Here is a 26,951-nt window from a genome sequence, read left to right as displayed (position 1 = left end):
ACGCCTTGCCTTGGCTGCAAAGGAAAGGAAGGAGTGTGTGCTTGATAACATTTATACTACAAAGCACCCTTTATTCATGGATCTTGAAGTGTTTTACAAGCAAACACCACGAGAGCAGGGCACAGGCAGGACGGCAGATCTAGCAAAGACAAAGACAAGTCAGGCCCATTCCACCCGTGAAGTCAGGAGCCAGATGTTCCTGGTCCACCTTCTGGGATGGAATATAAGGAACTTGGTGACCTTTCAGCCTGAATTCCCCTAATGAAGCCTCCAACAATCTAGTTCTACACAAACGATGTCAGCAGCAGAGAAATCAGGAAGGTGGCGTCCTTCCCATGGCTCTGGCTGTCATTGTTTACATTAATTCACAATCAGCCTGTCTTCCATCTATGGGTTTTATCCTAACCTCTAGGAAGACCGAGGGTAAGTTCAACATCTCTTCTACACACTGCTGGTCACTCTCACCCCGTTCTTATTTCTCCAGGCTAAACATCCCTGGATCCTTATGCCATCCTCCTGATGGCACAGGGCCAAATCCCTTTGATGTCACCCATGGTCCTCCTTCTCAAGGTGGTGTATTGTCACACACACGTGCCCCATCACCAGCCCCCCACCACTGTGGGGATGTACACTGGGAGTTTGCAAATCCACAAATAGCAAGGAAGAAATTCCCAAAGCACCAATTTTAAGAAACAAATTTTTATATTAAAAAATAGCTACATGACACATTATGGAGCAAAGTCCATCCATTCCAAATGTCATGTGAGTAGGAGGCAGATTCAGACCAGCATTCACTAACAATTCCAGGTGCCCACCCCTTGGGGGAGCAGGTTAACTCTCCTCTCCAGCTAGGGATACTCCAGGTAGAATCTTTCTGAGAATCAACCTCTCATTTCCTAACAAGTCTCCTGCCATTTGTGCCCACAAGGAGAGAAATGGCCAATTCTGACCAGAGCACAGGAAAGAGAGACTGTCGCCTCCTTTGCAAGAGACACGACATCTCTAATGATGTAGCTGAAGATCACATTTGCTCTTATAAATCACATGTACCTTTACACAGCCACATCACCTTGGAAACGCACTCTGAATGGCCTGCAAAGCAAACTCCCCAATCTTTTTCACTTATAATACTTCATAGCCACATCTCCCTACCCTGTCCTTGGGTACCTATTGCACTTTTAAACTTTAAAGCAGAACTTTCTGATCCCTTCACAGTTTTATTTTGTTAGATTCAACCCATCATTTCAACTTTCCAAATCTTTCCTGTCATTCAGTATGGGAACCTGCCTTTCCATTATGGAAAAACTGGGTAAGTTCTTTGCCTTCCTCAGCCACGATGTACACAAGGACCCAAATCCAGAGTTGGAAAAGAGGACAGCAGTATTTTCAGGACGTTGGGTCCTTAGGTTTCACAACTCCTCTCCCCTGTTTGCTAGGGAATGTTACTTAGAGACAAAATGCCTTTGCAGGTGCACCTCTACCCGAGGGACTTATGGACAACCAAGAAACGATGCCTGCCCTCCAAAGTTGGGGCAGCGGGGCTCTAATTTTTAAATATGGGGCCAAGGAAAGCTAGAAAGGGGTAATTCAGAGGACTCCAGCACTTCACACATACCGTGTGCAGATGTGATTCACAGTTCCGCTTTCTCCCACGATAGGGGACGGTGTCACCTGATAATGAGGTCTAACTTTTGAACACCACCTTCAGCTCCTCTGACAAGTCACAGGAGGGCTGTGCAGAAACGCCAGGGGCTGCGCGGCTGCATCTGCCTACATCAACACTGTATTCACTTAGAGCTTCTTGCTTCCTCATAAGGCGCTTAGATTTCTTCAAATCTACACATCCACAATGTGCAAGGCAATTATAACTTTTAAATGGCAATGCTAGTGAGAAACTTTTATCATCTTAACAAGTCAAATTCTCACTTCTATTTCCTTTATGTTAAAAAAAAAAAAAAGCTGCACTTGTTGGTGGTGATAACAGACTTTCTTAGTTCACAAAGGCGGGAGGACACAAATCAAATAACGCAGATGATGGTCTTACTTGCACAAGCTGGAAAAAATACCTCCTTAGAGTTCTGAACAAGTGTAAAATGTGAAATTCGGGATCTACTTTCCAAATAACTAAACTACCTTTGGTTATTTATTTAGATTTTTTCCTTCCCCCAGAGGCAAGAAAAGGATCAAAGAATGGCACAGGAATACCTATAAAATAACAGCCATTAATAATAACTATTAATCATTATGTATGAGACTGAAGAATACATTTGAATAAGATGCTGTTTTGTGTTAATTCAAACCAACGTTGGACTCAATGGCAGCTTCTAGAAAGAATGCGGGTGGAAGGAATGATTACCTGTGGCCCTCGGCATGTTGAAAACTCACTTACCTTTAAGTGTCACCCAGTACTGTTTCCACTTCCTTCGAGCCACCAGTTCCAGCTTCCTTTCCTTCTGCAAAGTGACGAGGGGTTTGAAGAAGAGCCACCCGGCTTTCCGGACCACTCCCTGTTCCTTCTCAAAGAGCAGGTCCAGTTGCTCCAGCGAGCTCAGCGACTCGCTGCTGGACTCCGCGGTGTCTGTAGACGTCTCTATGTTCTCCGTGTTAGTCCTGCTCATCTCCAACTCTCGCATGAAATTCTCGTAAATGTTCTGTCGGAGGGGATCGCTGCCAATCGCATGAGTGGATTCACTTCTCTGAGACAGGATCTGAGCCGAGCCCCCTGACCACAGCAAAGCAGATGCCTGGGAGGGCACCTGCACATCCGTATTCAGTCCACTGGAGCGGCTGTCAAAGTAGTCACTGCCCTCCTTGGACCTCGGCTCCTGTGAGCAGCACAAACGATCACCATCAGAGGTTACAGATATCCAAAGCACCCCTGCCTCGACACAGCATAAGTGTAACAATGTTGGCGGTTGCTGATAGTGGCACTGCAAAGCAAGAGTCTTGTAACAAAAATACATTTTTAATTACAAAGTCCCCAAACCAGAAAGAATCTGAGAAATAGTGTTACCCAGCCCAATTTCTATCCAGTGGAGTCGATGCTTACAGTAATAAATAAAATACCAATGACTCTCCTTAATCTAACCTGAGCTTAGCATCAAGAAACAAACTGGTATGTCTAAAACACACTAGAGTGAATATTACTAGAATGGTATTTCTTTTTTCTTTGCTAACTGTAAATCAATGTCTTCCAGGAAAGAATTTGCATTCATGCAATCTATCTGAGGAAGATTTGGATAATTTGAAAGCTACGGTAGAAAATTGGTAGTTCCAGGGAGGGGAGGGATTTGATGTTGTTATGTAAGACCCAAGAACTCCTCTTCCTCTTGCCATGGTAAACACTGTCCCCAGCTTCCGGCCAAGTGCCCAGGTCTAGACTTCTAGACTTTGGGATCTCCTTCATCTTATTTTCCTGGTTCATAGAGTTAAAACCATGCACCTAAGGATTCCTTATCCATGAAGACTACTGGATAGTAACTGTAGGGTTTTTTTTCCCATAATTAATATTTTTTACTTAATTTGAGAATTTCTTACATGAAAAGAATACACTTATGCATTCATTTGCATCCTTTCATTTGAGTATCTCTTTTATTCCAGGCACTGGGGGTACTAAAGACCTGAGTCTTAACCTTAATATTTATCCCAACCCAAACCCAACACAGGCAGCTCTAAATACAATTCATACTTATGCAATAACTGCTGCTCCCCACGAGGCTGGCCACACTGAACATCAAGCTGGCCATGCACAAAACTGGAAAAAGATGCTTCTTCTAACATCTGGGTCAGAAATCCAGTCACTCAAGAAAAATACTTTGCATACAGGCTATTCACTGGTAAACAGCAGTAACTAGATTTTTCAGCAGAAAGCCAGCTTAACTTCCGATTCAAAAGAGACTGACATTCCACATGCAGAGCCTGGATTAAGGTAACTGCGGACAGGTGCTGAGCACACTCATGTCTCATCGGCTGCCAGTAGGCTTTCAATCATATTTCCTTATGCATTAAAATAAAAATGAGGGAAAACTGGGTCAAAGACCAGCAACTAAAGGCCTTATTTTGAATACTGTACTTCGTAGAGAGGTTTTCTTTTCAGAAATTTCATCCAGAAATCAAGTAGCAATTACTTGCTGCCTTTTGAAGGAAAATCATCATATGACTGAAGGGTGTTTCCAAATACCCAGGAGCAATGAACAACTGAGCCCCAAACAGATATTACTAGGGAAAATATTATTTCCCACTCTGTTTACACTACATCCCACAGTCATATTTATTTATACACTGATGCGTACGCAGACCAGAGCAAATAACCCAGCTCCTGTGAGTCACTTAGACAGGAAACTTTCGAAATACTTCAAGGGTTTTTTTTTTTTTTTTTTTGTCACTTTGTTGCTCTTCAAAAACTCCTAGGAGATGAAGGAATACTTCTCATTTAGCTGGTATTAACATTATTTCAGCTATGGATATGACTTTCTGACTCATAGCCCCCAAACACTGGGATGCAAGAGCCATAACGGGGTGCTTCGAAACAAGCCAAGCTCTGCCAGAGAAGGGCACGTATGCACCAACGTTAAACACGACCTACACTCTTGGCATCATTTCTCGTGAGAGAGAGACTGCAAGTTGTAGTGCCGACTTTTAAATGTCCAACTGTAGCAAAACAAGACTTTTCCTCCTTGAGAAATGGGAAAATAATGCATTTCAGTATTTATAGTGATTCTTTTACACAGGCATGAACTTTCTCAGTCTTATAAATGTCTAAAGCTTTCTGTCTAGAATCCTAATTGCCGGTGACTAATTTCAGGCTAATAAGAAAGGGCATGTTAAAAATAAATAAATAAATAACATGTCTTTAAATAGGTTCCGCTAGATTCCTAGTCACTATGTTATGGGTGTGAAACGAATGTACACAAAGCATATGATTTCCGTACAAATGATTTCCGTTTCTGCCCAGTCGGATAATCATAAACAAAGACTAAGGTGATTTCCAGACCAGGGCACGATAGCCAAGAGGGCGCGTGGCAGGATCATTTCCCATCCCCTCCCTCTCTTGAGGTTAGGCATGGCCATGTGCCTTGCTTTGTCCAATAAATGTGAGCAAAAAGCAAATGTGTCACTGCCAAGTATTTTCTTTTTCCCTCCGCTGCAGCGGCTTGCAATGCTCCAGACAGTAGCTGTTCTGTCAACCTGGGGTCCCAGGAAACAATGTACCCCTGAGTCACCAGCTGGCGACTAGCTGGTGATGAACCTGAAGCATGAATGAGAAATAAATTTTGGCTGTGCTAACCTCAGAGATTTGAGGAGTTTTTGTTACCCCAGCAATAATCTAGCCTACCCTGACTGACAGAACTGAAAATTTAACCAGGACAGAAACAAAGTCTCACTGTCAGTACACAGTTACTACTAACCTCAAGTCAGCAGGAAGAGTTTATCTGCATCAAACACATATTCCTCCCTAGTGCATGCTTTTTTTCTCTCTCTCTTTTTATGTGTTATTAGTGTGATAATCTTTTTCAGTTGCGCATGTTTTTTCATGGATTAATCTGTTTTCAGGCTCTAACTCACCAGGGTGGTTGTAAAGCCCTATTAAAAAAAAAAATAAGGCTGCTCTTTTTATATCACCTTTTTTAAAAAGTCAAAACAAATAAGACTGTCCATCATGGTAAGAGTTTCTGAACATTGCCCTGCTGACATAAAGAAGTCTGTGTGTCTGAGAGTGAGTATGTATTGGTTTGGTGCCTTATTATACAGTACATTGTCACAAACTTTGCTCCTGTGCAATGATTACATTTTTTTAAGTACCTAAACTTGATCTTAACCTTAAATTATGAAAGGAAAACAAAGGCATGGCCAACAGAAGTGGCATACTTGCCAAAAAAGTTAATCTTGTTCACATTTATAGATCATCAATTGTGGGAACACAAGGCAAAACTAGAAGATCAGCCTTCATAGGCCACTTTTAAAAAACCCAAAATAGTTGATTATCTTACTATGCAACAGCCCCAAAGTACTTAGCTGTAGCTTCCAACAGCACCGTGGCCACGTGGCAGGGTGGCAAATGCATGTGCCTGAGCTTCCGCAGAGATGGCTTGGCCCTGCTTCTCCACCAACTAGCCACGTGTCTTCCAGAAAACCCCTCAAACTCCTTAAACCTTAGTTTCCTCACTTTTAAAATGAGGGGGAGTCCTTTCTAGCTTTAAAATTCTGATTCTTTGATTCTAACCAGCTTGTTTTGTGATCTCTGTGGGCACACAAATAATTCAGAGTTAGGTTTTCAGAGGAACTGAGGGAGCTCAGCTCCTACAGGCAGGAGGGGTCATGAGGGCCTACGTGGGACAGAGAGTGATCGGTACACAGCACCAAATGGTCTGCTTCTAGACTGAATGGAAACTGAAATGGAATGAGATCCAGGAGAGCTCCGGGTGAGTCAGGCCACAGTAAGATAGAAGCACACTCAGTACAAATGAGAGGTGTGGACTGACTGGTTCGATGCAGTATCAATTAGGGGACATAGTTGACAACAGCTGAATGAACACAGGTAGGCACTGTAACACGTGAATCGAGAAGGGGTGAAAGTTGTCTGCGTGGGACTGCAGCCCCAGCACGGGCAGGAGCGGTTTCTCCCACTACGCTTAATTGTTCTTAGCTGTTTGGGAAATGGGAGCTGGAAGACAAAGGTCAGATCTCTGCTATTCAGTGGTTTAGTCTGCAGAAGTGACAACGAAGGAGTGAGTAAATTACTGTACTCGGGGATATGACGAGGTCCTGTAAACAAGATGAGGAGCATCTGTTCTTTATCTCTGCGTAAAGGAGAAAGGGGTACCCAAGGACAATCGGAAGGGACAGTCATGGTAGACATTACACATAAGGAGGAAATTAACTAGTGTCAAACCTCGTGAATCTGAAACAAACTATTCAGTGAAGTTATATTATTTTCCACCCCTAAAGCTCTATAAATTTTTATAATTTTATGTCTATCCAGGATGATTAAAATGCAATTCTGCCAGAGACTAATTGCCCACTCAAATTCCCTTAATTCTATGACTTATACTGAGTCATAGAAGTTACAAAAGCTTTTACCTTTTATAAATAACCACAAGTAAAAACAAACAAAACAACAATAACCTGAAAACCTAGCAATTGCCATTAGTTACTTTAAAAGGCAATCTATTACTTTTCTTCCTGGTAACAAAGCTACTTTGTTCTCCCATTAAAACTTAATAGTATTATTACTATTACCATCATAATTCTTATCTTAATAGCATTATGTTTTTTCTAGTGCATGTACTTAGGTACAAGATGTTTTCAATATTCCACGAGTTATCCCTATGAGAAGGTTGTAAGATTACACACATAGATACACTGTCAACTTTTTTTTTGATGTACCAACTTAAGCATAGAAATTTTTAATTTCCTCAAAGTAACAGCAAGTTCAGGAAGCCTACTCACCCAAAAATAACAACGATCTCATTTTTTTTATTTGTTTTTGGAATTTAAAACTGAGATCTAGCCAGATTCTCAGATAACCAATTCTTTCAGGAATTCTCTCCAACTCTGTACTTTCTAAGAACAGTTTGGCCAGGTCTTAAGATTAGGCCTGTGGAGCTCACCCAGTAGTACAGAGGCAAGCTCAGACTTAGGGTGCTATGAACTGAAGGTATGTGTCCCCCCAAAATCCACATGTTGAAGCCTTAACCCTCAATGTGATACCTTTAGAAGCTAATCAGTTTAGATGAGGTCATGAGGGTGGGGCCCCCAGGATGGGATTAGGGTCTTTATAAGAAAAGCAAGAGAGCCCAGAGCTCCTCTCGCTCTGCCATGTGAGGACACAGTGAGAAGTCAGCCGCCTGCAGCCGGGAAGAGAGCCTTCCCCAGCATCCAACCACCCTGGCACCCTGACCTGCGTCTTCCCGGCCTCCAGAACTGTGAGAAATAAATGTCCATGGTGTTTTGTTTGCAGCCCAAGCCGAGACATGGGAAGACTGAAGTTGTGTGCTAAGAGTGAAAACGCACATCTGAAGCAAAAGGAAAAAAAAAACCACACCTGAAAACGAGATGCGCCACGACTTATGCTACACTCTTCACTTTCACCAGCTCATTGAAGCCTCCGACAACGCTCTGGTGACCTTCCCCCTTCCCGTCCTACAGACGGGGAAGCTAAGGGGATCCTCCCCGAGCGCTAAGGTGTGCTCACCTGCAGTTTCCTCTTCTTCCTAGAGAGGCTGCCGGTCCAGTCGCTGATCCGTCGCATCCTGGCTTTGAGGGTGTCCTTCTTGGCACTATCCTCGGTTAAGGCTTTGGGCTTGCGACAGGGGAGGGTGAAGGAGCTGTACTGGGCGGGGTCCCTGTGCGCCACTCGGGAGGGCACGTCGATGTCCGAGGCAAAGGAGACGCGGGTGCTGAGGCTGGCGTGCGCGCCCACGTACTCATCAGACAGGCGGCTGCCCGCGGGGGACAGGCGCCCCAGGTTGGCGTCTTTGTACAGTTCCCGGAGGGAGGACAGGGAAGAGCTTTGGTTGAAAGGCTTTTTGGCGTCACCGGGGGGAAAGCTGGCGTGGAGGCCGGGGTCAGGCATGCCGGGGGCCAGGAAGGAGCCCTCCACCTCGCTCAGCTCCCCGGCGTTGCCCCACGGGGAGTCGTACCAGGAGGACTCGGAGCTCAGGGAGCTGCCTTTGCTGGAGCGCGGGCGAGAGTCCGTGGGCGAGGGCCGGCGGCTGGGCGGGGAATCGGCGCCAGAAGCCCTCCTGGCTGCGGGCTCCGTGGGCGAGTAGCGCAGCAGCTGCACCGGCCCACCAGAGGCCTCCGCAGGCACTTTGCCGTGGCTGTCACCGTTGTGAAACTCGACCCTCAAACACCCGTCCAGCTTCCCCAGCGTCCGGATGAGCACCCGGGGGCTCCTGCGGTCCTCGCCGGGCGGCGTGGAGGCGACGCTCTCGTTTCTCCCATAGCAGTTGAGAAGGTGGCCGTTGCAGTCTCTGGAGGTGACGTGGTGAGCTGCGGGCTGGTGGCCAACAAAGGGGAAGCCATTCTCGGGAGAGAAAGCAGCATTGTTGCCCTGGAAATCCTTTCCTGGGGCGTTTGTCCTGTGCTTAGAGTGAGCAACGCCTTTGGAGACTTTGCACGTGGGCCCACCGGGCCTCGACGCGTAAGGCTGGTTACTCTTAAAGTGAGAAAGGCAGCTTCGGGCCAGGGACCTGGACTTGTAACCTGCCCCGCTGCTGCCGTGACTCCACCCATGCAACGACTTCTCGTCTTTTGCATGAATGCCACGTATTTTCAGGGAGCAAGGCTTTTGCTTAGCACCGGTAATAGTATTGCTATGGTTTTTAGATCCTTGAAGGGTGTACTGACTCTCGGAGTTCCCCATTTTAACCTAAATTAAGAACAGTTGCATCAGTAAGACTCATGACCTAAATTACATTCCATTATGACAGAACTTTCTAAAAAAAAAAAAAAAAAAAAAAAAAAAAAACTCCTACACTTCACACAGGAAACAAGCAACTTCTTTCAGTGCCTGGCACATCTCATGGGAGTAGGGACAAGAATTATTGAATTGGCTCTCCTTACCGTGCAAGGCTGCTTATTAGCCAGACAGACAATATTGCACACTCATGTGCTAGTTATTTTAAATATGTTATTAGTTGTACAATGTTAATTTAGAAATTGAACAGGCATAAAAATCAGCTTAAGGAAGAGATCTCCTTCAGGGTTGGTGCTGGGAGGTTTTGAACTAATGATTCTTGAACAGAGTAACTGGAAAGTATCTTTGTCAGTCCAAATACACAGATTTCAGTGATCGGAGAGATACATTTTCATTATACATAAACTACTGGTAGAGCTAACACCTCACCATAATATAAGAGATTTTTGCTCAAGAACTACCAAATTTGTAATAACCATGGCTCTGGGCACCAGGCTCTGCTAGAGCTTCAGGGATACCACAAAAGAAAAGAACTAGGAGTCCTCGAAAACCCGGCTAAGATGAAAAATAGCAGGGGAAAAATAAGAGCTCTCATTTGGGACAGAAAAATATTTTAATATTTTTAACCTCTAGAGCTTTTCTAAAGACTCAGGCATCCTCGCTTTAGAACATAATGAGCGAAAAAAGTTTGAAGGTGACTTGTTAGAATGTGGCATCAGAAAAAATTAACAGACCCTTTTACTTCCCTTTAAAATCCCAATTTGCTCAAAGAATCACTAAAGCCAAACTCAAAGTGAAACTTGATCCAAACCTCTCCTCTTGGTTTTTCCTTCTAACCAGTATTTTAGGCAAGTGGGAGGTGATGCTCTTCCACTTCTGCTTTGAAATATATTTAGTAGGATTTTTATTGTAATTCTTTTACATCTAAGAATGTATAGCCATAAAACAGAAGTCAAATGGATTGACTTTTCTCTGGTGGCAGTTATCAAATATTTTAAAACCAAAACCACTGGACCAAATAATTAAACCTTTGCTCATTATCTTTATCACAGTCACGCAATGTGACGTGAACCCCAACGCATGTGAGCTGGGTTTACCTGCAGTCTGGTTCTCGCTCTGAGGAGCCGAACGGTCAGTAGGCTTTACATGGTCTTGGGAGGGAGGCAGCACATTTAACACACATGGACAGTGAGTCCATGAAATGATCCTGAAAAACAGAAATATCAGAAAAGTCCGTCAAGCATCTGACATCACACTTGCTAAGTGAAAAGGGAGGTTTAACGTAAATTACCTAAAGAAGTAACTGGTCTCCAGAATCACTGTCAAAATAATAAATGAAATGTCTGTGAACTGCTTGGTTCATCAGGGTTGTTTAGAAGATGTGGTGGAAGCCAGAACTGCCCACCCAATCTCGTAAAGGCCACCAGCTCAACAGGGCCTGCAGTCAAATGCATGCCTTTGTTTCAGGGGCGAGCAGGAGAGAGTGCCGGTGAGTCATGCATGGCTCGTCTGTCACCACTGCCAGGAAAACAACTCTCTGACTCACTGCACTGACAGGAGTGCAGGAGCATCCTCCTGACCAGACAAAAGCCGTCCACTGTTCTCTAGTTGACTAAGCAGTAAAAACAAAACCCAAAATGTAAAATCACAGTTGACTAGTCCTTCACTAAAACAACTTACATTTTAGAGGTTGACCCCATAAATGTTCTCAGGGGCAAAAGGCCACCTCTCAGGAATAAGGCAGGGTTTTCTTGGGGGGGGCGGCCAAGATGGGGTGGCTGCCAGTGTCCACACACACTGCGGGACACAAAGCCGCAGACATAGTACAGTGGTGAAGTTTCGACAGTGACTGTTCACCTCCTTTTACAGATTTTATTCGTAATTGTGGTAAAACATGCATAGCAAAATTTTCCATCTTAACCATTTTTAAGAGTACGTTCAGCAGTGTGAAGTACATCAACACTGTTTTGCAACCATAGCCAACATCCATTTCCAGAACTTTGTTTTGCAGAACTGACACTCTGTACCCATTAAACAGAAACTCCCTACACTCCACAGCCCCTGGACACCACCATTCTACTTCCTGTCTCTATGAATCTGACAACTCTAGGTACGTCACATAAGCAGAAGTATTTGTTTTTTTGCAACTGACTTATTTCACTGAGCATAATGTCTTCAAGGTTCATCCATGTGGTAGCAGGTGTCAGAATTTCCTTCCTTGTTAAGGCTGAATGACATTCCATTAAATGTATATGCATTTATCCATAGACACTTGGGCTGCTTCTACCTTTCAGCTATTGTGACTAATGCTGCTATGAACATAGGTGTTTAAATCTCTCTTTGAGACCCTGCTTTCTTTTGGGTATATACCCAGAAGCAGAAACGCAGGATCACCAGGTTATTCCATTTTTAATTCTCCGAGGAACTTTCATACTGTTTTCCACAGCAGCTGCACCATTTTACATGCCCACCAACTGTGCTCCAGGGTTCCAGTTCTTCCACATCCTCACTCATACTTGTTACTGTCTGGGTTTTTGATAGTAGCCATCCTAATGGACATAGGTAGCAACTCATTATGGTTTTCATTTGCATTTCTCTAATGATCAGTGATTAGCATCTTTTCATGTGCTTATTGGCTACTGTAAGCTCCAAAGAAGCTTACTGGCTTCTTTGGAGGGCGGAACAGTGACTTTTAAAGTTAAGGAGAGGCAGCTGGCATGCGGCAGCTCACATCTGCAATCCCAGCACTTCAGAAGGCTGATGCAGGAGATCCAATTCCTTGAGCCCAGGAGTTCAAGACCAGCCTGGGCAACATATTGAGACCCTGTCTCTACAAAAAAAATTAAAAATTAGCTGGGCATGATGGTGCACACCTGTAGTCTCAGCTACTCGGGAGGCTGAAGCAGGAAGATCGCTTGAGCCCAGGAGTTGGAGGCCGCAGTGAGCTGTGATCACACCACTGTACTCCAGCCTAGGCAACAGAGCAAGACTCTGTCAACCAATAAACAAATAAATATAGATAAAGTTAACAAGAGGGGAAGCAATGACACTGGACCTAAGTTCCTCTAATAAGGCCAAAGACAAGTCTCCTGCCTGGGTCTACCCACACAAATACATTTTAAATTTAAAAAAAGAAACATTGAATAGATTTTTCACTTAGCCATCAGCAGGAAATCTAATAGCTCACTGAAGTCTATTAACACCAAGGCCAGTGTCAAATTAATGAAGCCTGAAACGGGGCCTGCTATAGGCTACTGGCATTTGCCTTTTAGGCGGCTTCTCCCACACATCTGAAAAAGGGACAGCCACCAGTTGACTCACCTAAAATCTCGCCCCCATCTCTGACACCGGAGCTGGACCACAAGAATCCCCACCTTTTAAAAGTTCAAAACCTGAGCCATTGGTCTTTCTTAGCTACCCTTTCATTTTTTAATTTAGGGACCTAAGAGTGGCAGGAGAAGCTCCTGGCTGTTGCCCCTTCGACCATCACAATGACTTGATCTTTTGTTCAGACCAAGGTGCAGTGATGCCCCTGAAGCTGGAAGGCTCCTGGCTGCCTCCTTCCTGTTGTCGTTGTCAGCCGTCCGCAGCTGCAGCGCACACAGCAGAGGCGCCAAGCTCTCCAGAGCTGCTGGTGAGCCCGTCTGTGTCAGCCGCTCACAGACACACAAAGGCTGCGATTCAAAGCCACAGAACAGCTCCGAGGGGGAGTTTATGCCTCAGTAGCAGGTTATGACCTAAACTCATCTTACTACTTTTGCAATTCAATAGCATAATTTCTTATTTCATGGGATATTTCAAAGCACACAGCATGAGACCCCATCCTTTACTAGTCACTGCCACTCAAGGCTTGAGCATGGGGGCTTATAGCAAGTGCTCAATAAACACCTGTTGAATTGAATGAAAGCAACTTCACAGGTTAGAAGGTTGACTTGGACCCAGACCAAGGGCAGGAATTCTCCCTACTGGGAGTGGTTGAAAGACTGAGTATATAAAACCACGGGCCATGGTTCATAATTAAGCCAGTACAGCCTAGGGAAGAGCCAGCAGGCAGGGACAGAAGTGAAAACAATGTGCATTTTCACATAGGCAGGATGCTGACCAGCTGTTCCTCATGTCTGCTCAATGCAGGTTGGGGGGACAGCCTTAAACTGTAGCAGGAAGAATTTGTCCAATATTTATGAGAAATTTATTGACAGAAGGGTAATCCCAGAGGGGAACTATGTAATTATTGTCCCTCCAGAGTTTGACAAATTGAACAGATATTTATCTGTCATGCTTCAGCTATGATTTTCGTCTGGAAGCAAGAGAATACGCAGGTCAAATTTTCAGCAACCTCTGGCTGCCTGACTCCTTTACTAGGGGAATTTTGTGGTAATCAAGTTAAAAATTTTTTTTGTTGAAAGAAAAGGGGCTGAAAAAATTTTTTAGAAGAGCAGATTTCCTGGGAACTCTTAAAAAAAAGAAAACAAGTAGTAAAAAAGGGCCTGGCATCTATAAATAGCAAAAGTACATATTAGGTATAGTAACCTACAATAATACGAATTAAAGTATGCTAACTTGCAATAACACATATGAGGAAACCAACCTGCAATCACACATATGAGGCATACTAATGGGTGTTGAGACCCAGAGCTGGTAGAGAAGTATTTTAACTGAAGTCAGTCTGGAATGGTATGGCACTAAGATTATGCATAGTTAGCAAACATTGTATGTTGTGTATATACTTTTTTATAATTTTTTGTTTGCTGGACAATTATAATGAAATATTGGAATTTGAAAAAAATGACCACAATTCCATGTCCATGAACCTTAAAAAAAATTCCTTTCATTCTGCATTCCCTTCTAATCCCCATTTCACATCCATGTTCTCTGTAGCTTTTTAAGCTAAAAATCACAAACAAAAATAGAAGATTTTTCTTTTTTTTTTAATTGTCATCAATAAGCACACCAGATATGTCCAGCAATGTGGCGGAATTTCACAAATATGTCACCACAGTCCCAACAACCACTGTACCAACGGAACCCCAGCAAAAAATATCTTTCAGGAGCAAAATCAAGAGTTACCTTTGCTTCATTTGCCTTGAGCCTGGGCTTGCACTGAGGTGTCAAGAGTCCCAGAGTCTCCATTTCCATGTAGTGTGGCGTTTGTAGCAAAGAAAACTAGAATCCTCCGCCTCTGCTTTGTCCCAGGCTGAGGCCCGGAGCCAGCCACCCAGATGGAACAACTGAAGGAGAACAAGAGGAAACCCCGGGGCGGGCAGATAGCGCTGTGACAGGCCTGCAAGGAGGGCCGGGGGGCTCAGGGCCGCAACACAGAAGCAGATTTATGGCTGGGTGAGACAGTCAGAGGAAGCTCAAGTTCTACCACCAGGAGACACCAACAGGCTTCACGTCCTTCCAGAGAGATCTTTGCACTGAACTAGGACCCTCATCATTGTCCAAGGCAAATACTTCAGACAGAGATATGCACCAGCCAGCAGTAACCTTAACAGCAATCCACTGGGTTTCCTTTACTTGGGGTGGGGAGGGGAGAGCTTTAATTGTTAAAGAGACAAGTCTCAGCGTTCTGGTCTGGTTTGTGTCAGAGGACCTGGGCTACGGCCTGCTTCTGTCGCTTAACAGCACGGGAGACTCTGGGCAAATCACTTACACTTTCTGGATTTCATTTTCCTCCTTTGCAACTTGAGGCTAAGAATACATCTGCCCTACCTACCCCACACATTGAGAATCAAGTATGGAAATGTATGTGAAACCTCCTAAAAAACTGTGAAATGCAACACAGAGTACTACTATTCATTTTTAGTTATAAACCTAATTTCATATATTATGATATCAGATCTTATTTTAGCAGTGTCGTTTCAGATCTTTCATTATTAATTACTAAATTAAATGTTACTTATATGTATTTGAAATATCCTATGTCCTACTGTTAGCATTTGTCTGATTTTGATCAATTCCCCAAATTATTACAGCACATAAAACGACCTAATTTGCAAGCAATCTGTCAAATGACAAGAAAAACAATGACACAAGCCAGGCACTTGCATTAGATACGTTAGAAAATGTAAGAAAATAACCCAAACATTCACTGAACAACTGGTATTACCCTAAAGCAATCAATCTCAACCAGGGCAATTTTGCCCCCCAGAGGATATTTGGCATGTCTGGAGATATTTTTGGTTGTCACAACTGGAGTCTGCCACTGGCATCTAGTGGGTGAAGGCCAGGGATGCTGCTAAACATCCTACAACACACCAGACAGCTCCCACAACAAATAATATTGGGTCCAATGTGTCAATAGTGCCAAGGCTGAGAAACCCTGCCCTGAAGTTTTACCACTGCCTGTGTCACTAAAACTATTAACATACAAGGACAAACGTGCCTAAAAATCTAAAACAAAAGCATTCAACTCTCAAAGATCCAGACTCGCTAGTAAACCCTGTAAATATTGCCAGGATCTGTTTCTCTCATCTTGCATCAATGAACTACACTCAGCATGCACGAACTGAATACCGAGCCTTGAAGGAGCTCATTTCTAATCATAAGACTTGAACCCAATTGGTATAAAGAGGCAGGCAAAAGGAACATCTGGTCTCTGCAGGAATAATGCTTAGGAAGGGTAATCCTTACAAACAAAGTGGGCAGAAAGCAAGCTGCTGAGAAGGGCCTCAAACGCTAAGCTTCCATTGTTGGGCCCTTGGTCCTCTTTCAATTCAGCAGGACTCCTTCCAAATGCATATTAACAGATGAATGGATGAGCCCATCTGCAGCAAGGAATGCCCTGGGGAGCAGGGTCTCAGTTGACAGGCACGGCTGGTATTCAACAGGAGGAAAGTAACACATTCCACAGAGACAACAGCCCAGCTTTTTGTCCAGTTCATCACCTTAGTGAGTCAATTTATCACAGGCAGGGTCTGGGCACTCATACCTGTTTTATAAACGTCCTAACATCTGCAACACTGCTTACAGAAGGCTGATCAAACTATGGGTCATGGCCCACTGTTGGGCCACAAAATTCGTTTAAGGAATTGATACCAATTTTTTAAAATTAATAGAATGGAACATAACAGAACAGAATGGTGGACAGAATGCAATAAACAGAACAGAAAATACCAGAATGCATGCCAGTACGGGTAAACATTGTTTTATGAAACTAAATTCTTGTGTATGCTCGTGTGTTTGCCCGTATACTGAGTTGTGAAGTAAAATTACATCTTCTTGAGTAGTGGTCAAAAAAAAAGAAAAAAGTTTTTAAAAACAATGAGTTATAAAACCTCAAGTGGTTTCGTCAGAATGGCACATCTGTTCTAATAAGACCCAAGGACAACCAAACTCTAGAGTCTCAAAACGTTTTTAAAAAAGTCATTGTCCAAGGCAAACACTTCAAATAGAAATAGGAAGAGCCAGATAAAAAAGGACTGTCCGCTATGGAGGTGCAGTTCTGGACACTAGAAGTTAGGCCCATGGTGCTCAACCTCATGCATCCTACAAATTAGGAGAAACTTCCACTGGACACTGAAATTCCTCCTAGAAAAGTGAGGAATGACCCCATAAGGAAGATGGCTGACGAAGTGCATCTAGAGGGATGAGTGGGACTGTCAGATGAAGAAAGGGAAAAAGGGAATTCCAGGGAACAGGAACCAGCAGCTCCAAAGACCTGGTGCCCACAACCACTAGCAGAATCCATAAAGGACTGACTCTGCAAGTGAATAAAGTGGGAATAAAGTGCTGATAAGGACTGCAGGGCCTGAACTGTGTCAGGGACAAAGTTTGGAAGAGGAAGGAAGAGGGAGGAGGAGGAGAGGGAGGAGGAGAAGGAGGAGGAGAGGGAGGGGTAAGGGGAGGGAGAGGAGGGGGGATGAGGGGAGGGAGGTTAGGGGGGAAGGCGGTGTGGAGGAGGGGCATGCATCTTCCCACCAGCCCTCATGCACCCACCAACCCCACTGTCCCCAGAATTGCCACAGGGTGAAACACCACCTAGGGACACTTCGGGACAACCTCTGGGGAAGGGGCCCCCAGGAGCCAACAGTTCAAAGGTCAGTATGGGAGGCAGCGTTGGCAAAGGAGGAAAATGTTCAAAGTGTTGGCAGAAACTTGGAGGACTGAAGTGAAATAAAAAAGTTCCCCTCAACAATTCAGCATCAGTGTTTGGAGACCCTCCTAGGAGGGAACCAAATGTGAGAGATGGCACCATCCCTCCCCCAGAGGGGCTCAGGAGCTCGTGCGCAGGGAAGGAGATTACAGACATGCCACATTTGGAGAATCAATAAGAGAATATTACAAGTTTAACAGCGCTGAGTTTATGAGCGAGGTGGTGAGACCAACAATCCCACAAATATTACTGGTATGTTTTTGGAATGTCAAGTAAATTCAATGGCCTGGCTAAATCTGAGCCATCACAGAAACTGAAAATATTTCAGGGACTTAAAAAAAAAACTTTTCAAGTAAAATTACAGAATCAATTTGGTCTATAATGAAATAATCCTGGTAAAGATAAAATGTTTTCCTTATTTTTCTTTTGGAAGTTATCAAAATGCATTTCACCCACATTTTCACCCAGGCTCTTTCAAGGATAGTTAAAAAAAAAAGAAAATACACACACACACACACACACACACACACACACACACACATCAAATATTCAGTCCCACTCTGTTCTTTCTCTCACGTCTACTTCAAGTCTGAGCCAATATGTGTTCAAGCATCCCAGTCTCTATAGACCTTGTGCTGTTTTGGTGATCACCAGAACCAAAGATTCAAAAGATTCAAAGCTGTTAACCAAACTTTTAAATAACTAACTCTCTTTTATAACTTGTAATTTTGTAGGTTTAAATTGTTACTGTGACTTTTAAATAACTTCTCTTTTTGAAACTTTGTGAGCTCTGGCCATTCCACAAGCCTCGGCACCAGTCAGCGCCTCCCAGGCTCTGCACAAGGTCTCCGACGGAGGTCACGCGCTGAGACGTCAGGGTGCGGCCACGCGGCTTCTCAATGACCACGGGGACCGGGATGTGTGTGTATAAGGCTCATGCTTCGGGAAATCAGAAGCAGACATCGTACTCCTAAACCTCAATCATATTCTGTGACCAAAATATAGCATGGTAATTGTACCAAGTTATTCTTGGCAAAAAATATTTCTTCATTATACACTGTTCAAGTTAAAAAATGAATAGGCTTAACCCACACACTTTTTTCCTCACTTAAATAGGTGCTTTCTCCACCCTCATAAATGTGTGACTATTCTACTTCAACTAGGGGTGTCACTCTACGTGAGAGTTCACTTCTGTAAGTTTATGTCTTCAGGCTACAGTATAAGTTGTCCTTGAGCCTACAAGTAAAATTAAACCAGTCACTGCTGGAATTTTCCTTAATTCATATGATTATTTACAACAAACCTGGTAAGATTTTAGCTAACACCTTTACAGAAACTTTCAGGAAAAAAAGTTGTATAGTATCAGTAGGTGTAAATTTCCTAATTTACAGGAATTTAAAAATTGTGATATCCAAAGTAGATGGACACATGGAAGGAAAAGGGTTTAATATATTCTGAATGCTGGGACGAACCCTCATAGCTTGCATAATCATCCCTGTGTTATAGAAAAGGGAATTTTAGCCTCCAGGCGTTAAATAATTTGACCAAGATCACTAAGAGGCAAAGGTAGGAATCGAACATGGATCTTTTAAATCATTTTCTAAATATATATTACATCAAAGTGAGGACTGAACTCTGATCTTTTCCTTGGGCACCCCCCCTCCCCCCGCCCCGCTCCCCACCACCAGAAAAAGGAAAAATTTTCCTTTCTAAGAGGGCCTGGTGAATCATGCCTACAAATGATAACATCTCAGTAAACAGGTTTTTATGATGTTGTTTCCTTCCCAATCTGATTCCGGTATAGCATCACATGAAAGATAGAAGACCCTTAAACATTCCTGGTCTTCTGGACAAAACCTAACTCTTTCAGCCAATTGTCAACTAAAGAATCCCTAAATCCACCTATGACTCTCAAGCCCTTGAGCTTCAAGATGTTCTGCCCTTTTCGGGCCAAACCAATGTATGTCCTCCATGTACTGATTTATGATTCTACCTGTAATTCCAGTCTCCCTAAAAAATGTATAAAAGTCAATCTGCAACTCAACCACCGCAAGTCTGCTTACTCAAGGTTTCTTGGGCATGGCTCTGGGTCATGGTCCTCAAATTTGGCTCAGAATAAATCTCTTTAAATTATTTCAGAGTTTGTATTTTTCCACCCACAAAAGTAATTTTAAATTCTTCTGTACTTTTTAATCTGAAAATATTTCATGTTTATTTAAAAAGTACACTTTAACTTTGAGGCTCCCCTTTTATACGAGTGGTGTGATCAATCTATGTCCTTTCCATACATAAAACACTGAAAAAGTCCTTCTCTAAAGGTATCCTTTTTTTAAGCAGCAAAGGCTTCCACAGGCGGGGATGGGGAGGTGAGAATGAAATGAAAAACTGAAATTTTAAGTTAACCAAGGAACTTTCAGATTAAAGTAATTATTCTATTCTACTGCTTTATAAAGAACATTGCTACAAATTTTGCAATTTCCTTTTGTTTTCTTGATACTTTAAGCTTCATAGTCATTATCCTCAATATCAACTATAACTTAGAATATACCTCCCAAAGTCTGTGGGGGTGGGGACACAGCCACCAAGACCAAAAGGAAAGGACAAGGGAGGGCTACACTCAAGACCACATAATAACCAAGGGGCATCTTCCTGAAGGTTCAATTTCATTCAATGCAAGGTCATTTCAATATTGTTTCCTTAAACAAACATACCGTGAAGTGAAATATGAAATTTACATTTTTAAGATAAAATATAGGAGTCCAGTGATATTTAGCATGACATTAAGTTGCTTCTGCTACCTCATCAGGCTTCCTAGGGAGGATACACTTTCATGGATCAACGCAGTATTTACTGAATAATACTCTGTGCTAGACACTGTCCTACACCTGAGGGATACAGCAATAAACAAAACAGATCCCCCTCCAAAAAAATCCCTGCTCTCATTTTAAATTCTCCTGTACTTGGAATGGAGAGAGATGAACAAGAAACAAAGAAAATAAATCACGTGTATGTCAGACGATGCTACGTGCTTTGATCACACAGTAGGGAAGGGCAGGGCAGAGCAGGCAGCGTGGAGGGAAGGGCAGGGCAGAGCGGGCAGCGTGGAGGGAAAGCGCTGCCATTTTTACAGGGTAGCAGAGGACGGGCTCACTGAATGGGGTGTGGAAGCTGAGGCTTGCAGGAGGGAGCCCCTGTGGATTCCAGGGCAAGAGCATTCTAGGCAGAGGCACCAGAGGCAGCGTGCCAGGGGGAAAGGAGCAGGGCAGGTCAGACAGGGGACGTAGAGCCAGTGGGTGCAGCCTTGAGGGACATTTTAAGGACTTTGGCTTTCACACTGAGGTCGAAAGTCATAATTAGAGGGTTGTGACAGAGAAGGCTCATCATGGGACATATTTTTAAAAGGATCAGTGTGGCTGCTGGGTGGATCTGGACTGTCAGCGGCAAAGTGGCAACAGGGGACCTGCTTGGCTGTCACGATGACTCAGGTGAGAGACGGTGCAGTCTGGGCGCGGGCTGGGGAGGGGTGCGGAGGAGCCGGCTGGCTGTGGACCCGGGAGAAGGGAGAACACGGGACCCACAAGGCGGTGGAAGTGGGCGGCCCCGGGAGAATGGGAGAGGCAGAGTGGAGCAGGCCGGGGAAGGTGAGGAGTTCAGTGCTGGCCACGTCGGGTTCGAGGAGCCTGCTGGACGTCTGAGGGGCACCGCTGGTGCACAGCCGGCTCTGCCAGTCTGGGGTTCCGGGCACAGGTGGGCTACTCACCCACATGAAGATTTAAAACATAAACTGGACAAGCTCCTGTAAGCAAACAAAGGGTAGACAAGCGGTCGGGGCGCCCCGGGGAACTCCAACACGAAGAGGTCCGGGAAATGAAGAGAAACGCATAAAGGAAACGGAGCAGTCGGTGAATTCAAGTAAGAGGAAACCGAGGGAGTGTGCTGCCCTTAAAGCCTATCGAAAAAAGTTATGTCAGGGAGGAGACTGAGCAACAATGTCAAATGCTTCCGATCCACATAAAAACTGAGAACGGAGCACTGGACTTAGCGACGTGGAGGTTGCTGGTGAACTTGACCAGAGCAGAGTGGGGTGGAGCAGGCGGGACGGGAGTGCGTCTGAGGATGAGGTCCACGAAAGGGAAGGGGGTGACTAGAGGACACTGGTTGGAAGAGTTTCACTGTGAGGGGGAGAAGAATCGGGTGGTAGCTGGGAAGATAAAAGGTTTATTACTGTTACGTGTGTGCGTCTTTAGGAGAAATCCCAGCATGCTAAGGAGAATCAGAGGGAAAACTGGATGTGGCAGCAGAGAGAGGGGAAATTCCTCAAATGTCCTGGAGTCGGCCAAAGGGGAAGGAATCTCATCCGCAGGAGTCGGCCCTAGAGCAACCGCCCTCTGCCATTAAAGCAGCTTCAGGAAAATATTTGAGAAAAATGAACATTATATACACGTAATAGGGCACTAGGATAAAAGAGCATCAACTCCAGTGAGAAACTCTTTGATACATTATGTTTTCTTGTTAATTTCTATTTTTTCTGCTATATGTCATATTTTAAATAAAGTAAGTGAAAGTTTTATGAGTTTCCCATTATTTCAGGGGTTTTGTTGCTGCTGTTGTTTTGGTTCATTTGGTACCAGCCTATCAATTTTCAATGGAATATATATATATTTCATGAATTTATGTACACTTTTCATGAAGCTCTTTGCTGTCTACTGCCTCCTAAGCATTGTGAGTTTCCCTGGCTTACTAGCACCTGAGTGTGATGCTTCCCATTCACTTGTCTGGAAGACGCCTTTTTCCACCTTCCACAAGTAGCCACAGATGGATGACAAGTCTATTTTCATTCTCTCTACTCAGTTGCTTTCAGTTGTTGTTAATCACACGGATTTTAGCTTTTGTCATCAGCAGCCTGCAAACTCCGAATCTCATTAGTCCTTCCTCACATCTCCATTTTAGAAATCCTACTCTAGCAATTCAGCAATCACAGAGTCAAGGACAAGCACAAAAGCAGGATAAGGGTTATTCCCACTTTCCATTGCTTGAACAATACCCAGGATTTTTTAGCCTTTATTTAAGTCCTAGGAACGCCCTGAACCAACTTCATCCTGACACTATCTGTGGTGCCCACCACATCCTTTTCCAGAGTATAAAGGATAACTTGGTCTATCACTTAATGTGTAAAGTTTATTTTTCCAAAAGTGCCTCATGTTACCTTGGCACTAAAGCCAAAGCTCATGTGCCGGGTTTCTGTTCTCTTCCACAGCCTCTTTTTTGTAAGACACAGCACTAACAAAACCTAAACAGTCTTCTATTGGAATATAACCAAGAAAAAAACAAACAAACTCTTAATCTAAGGCTGAAACAAGAACAGATTGGCAGATGAAGTCTAATCAAAGCTGTCTTATCACATAGATTAGAGTAACACATGTGCACCTAAAATTCTCTCTGGCAACAGTCAGAGAGATGACAGCCAGCGACCGAATGTACAACTCTGCACTTCATTAGGCTATAAGAAAAACAAACGCCCTTGTCTCTGCTAGAGCTTTAAATCTGTCTGGTGTGGTAAGTAGGTAGGTAAATAGATGAAAGAAAGAATGAAAAAAAAAAAGGAAAGGAAGGAAGGAGGGAGGAAGGGAAGGAAGGAAATGAGTGTGCGTGTTACCCATAGACGCACAAACATATGCGTATACACATCTCTACTGATTTACTAAGATGTATCAGGATGTGCCAAAGTATTCCCAATTGAAGAAATAGGTAGAGTAAGAAAAGGACTAACTAACCTGGACTCTCGTCCCAGCTGAGTAACGAACAACCATCTCTGGGACTTTGGACAAGTCACTTTAGTTCTGTGATTTTTCAGTTTTCCCATTTGAAAAATTGTCTGAAGTCCATTTTCAGCTCTAAAATTTTGTCTCTACAATGCTATGGACTATAAATCGCTGAAAATATACATTCCTGGGACACTGAGGTTAACGCCTCCCACCATTCATAAGCCTGTTTTAAATAGGACTGAGTAACAAAAAGACATTTGATCACTGTATTAAAACAGTAAGAAATTCAGGTTTATCTACTACATAATTATTACTTTTCACCCTCTTTAATATTGCTGCTATTGATTTCGATTCCAGACCCTTATCTTTTTTTTAGCCCTTCTAATAAAGCCATTATTACTTTGGCCTCTATCTAAGGCATACTTAATTTCAAAGAAAAGATGCAAATTATCCCTTAAAAATAAAAAAAGTGTCCAAAAAGACCTTGTTCTGAATGTTCAATAAAAAGGTAATTATTTTTAAAAAAATCAAATTGTTTTTCCATTCTTGTGATACTTCATGTAGAAGAATGGTCTCCAGTTCTACTCAGATTAATACAAGAGGTATTATTTCATGATTTTTTTTTATGGCTGAGTAGTACACCATTGTATACATATACCACATTTTATTAATCACATGTACTCACCATTAAATTAGAACTAATCGAACAACACCTATGTGGAAATAAAACTCATCGGGAATCAGGCAGGTTGGAGGGGGAGGAGGGGATGGGTAAATTCACACCTAACAGGTACAATGCACACTATCTGGGTGATGGGTACACTTATAACTTTGACTCAAACTGTACAAAAGCAATTTATGCAACCAAAACATTTGTAACCCTGTACTACTCTGAATTATTATAAAATAAAATAAAATAAATCAATCACTAAAATCCAGCCATTGGGGAGAAAAAAAATTCTAACAGTTGAGCTACGGAATCTCACTAATCTGATTTATCATCATCACATAAGCGGATCTTACAAAGTGGGCCAACCCTAGGGGCACATACTGACATGGTTTCGTGCCCCATCAGATATTTAAGAAGCACAAGCTCTGTGTTCTTTCATTCAATATTTATGGCGGGAAGAGTCCTTGCACTAACTTGGCAAAAGGAAATATGGCTCTGCTCAAACATAATCTCAGACCACCAAGACAGAATTATCTGTTTTACTTAGTGGATAAGTGAGGGACTATGTTGGAAGGATAATCTCTTCGCAAGGAGCCTAATCTTTATCTTGCACGACCACGCATCCTTGCCACAGGCCTGCTCGCTCTAACAAGAGGGCTTTGCAAAGTCACTCTCTGGGCACTAAAGTAGTGAAAGAAGGTGTTATCTATCTGCATTCAAAACAGTATTTACAGTCTGGTCAGTATGGATTTGAGTCATAGGGTTCTTCCATAGACTTCACTTTCTGTCTACAAGTTCTGGAAAAAATCAAAGTGGGTGACAAGTGTTAATCTGACCAGAGCAGAAGACAGGCAGTGCTTGCTCTGTTCCTGCTCTAAATGCTTGCCGGCTCTGTCAGAGCAGTATTTTTTAGATTAAAAGGAAAAGTCATCTATAACATGTAACCAATTTTCCTATTAATTCTGACCTACCTGGACCACACTCACCATTTCTCCATCCCTAAGAGACCTATCTGTGAAGGAGGTGAAGGAATTGACAATACACAGCCCTAATACAACTGAAAAGGAACACAGGTTGCCCACCCAAAAATAACTCGTAACCTCACCATGCGGAAAGTAAGCACAAAATTTTAGAACCCCTCAGTGTGATGGAAGGCCACAGTAAAATGCTTCAACGTGTTAGGAAAAACTCTAGCGGCTGTTTAGCCATACCCTTACTTTCCAGAAATTCTATAAATAATCTTCTAAGTTACAATGACTTCAATAAAGCTTCCTATTTCTGTCTCTCTACCTACCAATTTTCTGGGAATTACATGCTTGGCCAAATTAATGTAAAGCCAAGAAAGAGCTACACCACAGCCAGGGCTCTTCCATCCCTGCTGATAAGCACACATGCTAGACGTTCAAGAAGACTTGTGCTTCTTGCATTCAAACGCCCTACATGAATGAGCAGCCTCTGATTCATTAGAACACGAATCAATCGTTCCACTTAAGCAAGGTCCCCCCGCCCCACTCCAGATGACAAGGAATTCCATTTCTTTTTTAGAAAGTTCAAGACAAAAATTAAGGACAAACAACACTGAACAGTGACCATCAAATTACAAGTTTAAAAAGAAACTCTTAAACCAAATAGCTCACTCAGCTAAAAACTAAAGCCAATGAGATTATATAATATCCAGGAAACTACAAAATACAATCTCTGCCCCATTTTAATTTCCCTTTCTACCCTGAAAAAAATTAACTGGTAAAGATAAAGTAACACTCATTAAAGCTTCAACACGATCAGACTGAGAAATGGTACTTTCTTGAGACATTAGGAAAAGCAAATCCATACAATATGTGCAACCAGCGTTTGGAGAATTAATTAGCAACATGAGGCAGGCAGCTGCAATAAATCACCAGTAGGTGTTTGAAAACATATAGACAACACTCGACTTTAAAGGCAATAATTCCCTTTTGCACAGCAACGTGTGTAGCCTCAGTACAAAATAATGTAGAACAAAAGTAAGTCAGCATACAAGCATGTATTGCTGAGGGAGCATTTTGAGAAACATTTATATCTCACATATAAAATTAAGTCTCAACTCCAGAAGGGAGGAAGTAAACATTTATAACCTTACCTTTGCCAGAACTTTGGATGTAGCCAGTTTTTGTCAGGGTCTTTCAGCTAATGGGAAAAGGTTCACAAAGCCAGAGTCTATACACACATCCACACACTGGCTCTTCTTTCTGCTCCTGGTAAGCCAGGAAACAGTGTCTAACACTTCAAATGCTCGGCCGTTAAGAGCTAAAAACAGATCCTGTGCAATGCTGGATGTATTTTTGTCTGCTAGCTACACACCCTCATCATGTTCAATTTTTTCCATTGGTGGAACAGCATGATGCAGACTTAACCAGAAAGTGGTTTTCCATGGGCTGGCTGAAGCGATTAGCTGGGACAGTCCGGGACAGCCCGCCACCGTGCCTCAGAGAGCCCAGGCTCACCCATGACTGGGCTGTTGTTGGATCTGCATTCCACAATTACCACCAAAGTTCCATAGGAACTCGGCTCCCAAGTCTGCTGAATAAAGGTTTACTCACTTGAAGGGAGCCTCAGCTTCTTTTTTAAGCCCGTTAGCTGTAAGAATACACACCTAGCATCCTTGTGTTTAGAGCGGTAGTAAACAGTCTGCCTCCAAAACCACAGCTGGAATGTGATGGTCATAAAAACCCTGCCTCCAGAGCAGCCCTTAAAAATAATTTTATGATTTGCAAAATATCGGGTACACCCTTACTCGTGTTCCTTGCCGAAGTTATTTCTTTTTTTTAAGTTAGCTGAACTACAGTGTTTCCCACTGGAAATCCTTGTTACCTCAACACGGTGCTATTTTATCAAAAATATGCATTAAATTCCCTTAAATGAAAGTTAGACACCGGAGGTTTGGAGTGTTTTTAAGTCTTGCTATATCCTTTGGTGACAGACCTTATATTTATAGAATACCCAAAAAAATACAGCAACATT

General features: G+C 43.2%; 1 protein-coding gene across 1 annotated transcript in view; it reads right to left on the bottom strand.

Annotated features, from left to right (window-relative positions):
* TIAM2 (TIAM Rac1 associated GEF 2) overlaps positions 1-26,951 on the bottom strand; it is a 131,674-nt gene that overhangs the window by 94,039 nt on the left and 10,684 nt on the right. The window contains exons 2-4 of the mRNA XM_045544619.1: positions 10,519-10,628; positions 8,195-9,373; positions 2,390-2,825 (exon numbers count right to left, since the gene is read on the bottom strand). Of these exons, the coding sequence (XP_045400575.1) occupies positions 2,390-2,825; positions 8,195-9,367 (1,609 nt within the window). The 5' untranslated portion in view covers positions 9,368-9,373; positions 10,519-10,628. The remainder of the gene's footprint in view (positions 1-2,389; positions 2,826-8,194; positions 9,374-10,518; positions 10,629-26,951) is intronic.

Source organism: Lemur catta, chromosome 2 (assembly GCF_020740605.2).
Source record: "Lemur catta isolate mLemCat1 chromosome 2, mLemCat1.pri, whole genome shotgun sequence".
Classification (NCBI taxonomy): Eukaryota; Metazoa; Chordata; class Mammalia; order Primates; family Lemuridae; genus Lemur; species Lemur catta.
Note: the sequence above shows the minus strand (reverse complement) of the source record. Positions and strands in the feature narration are given on the sequence as shown.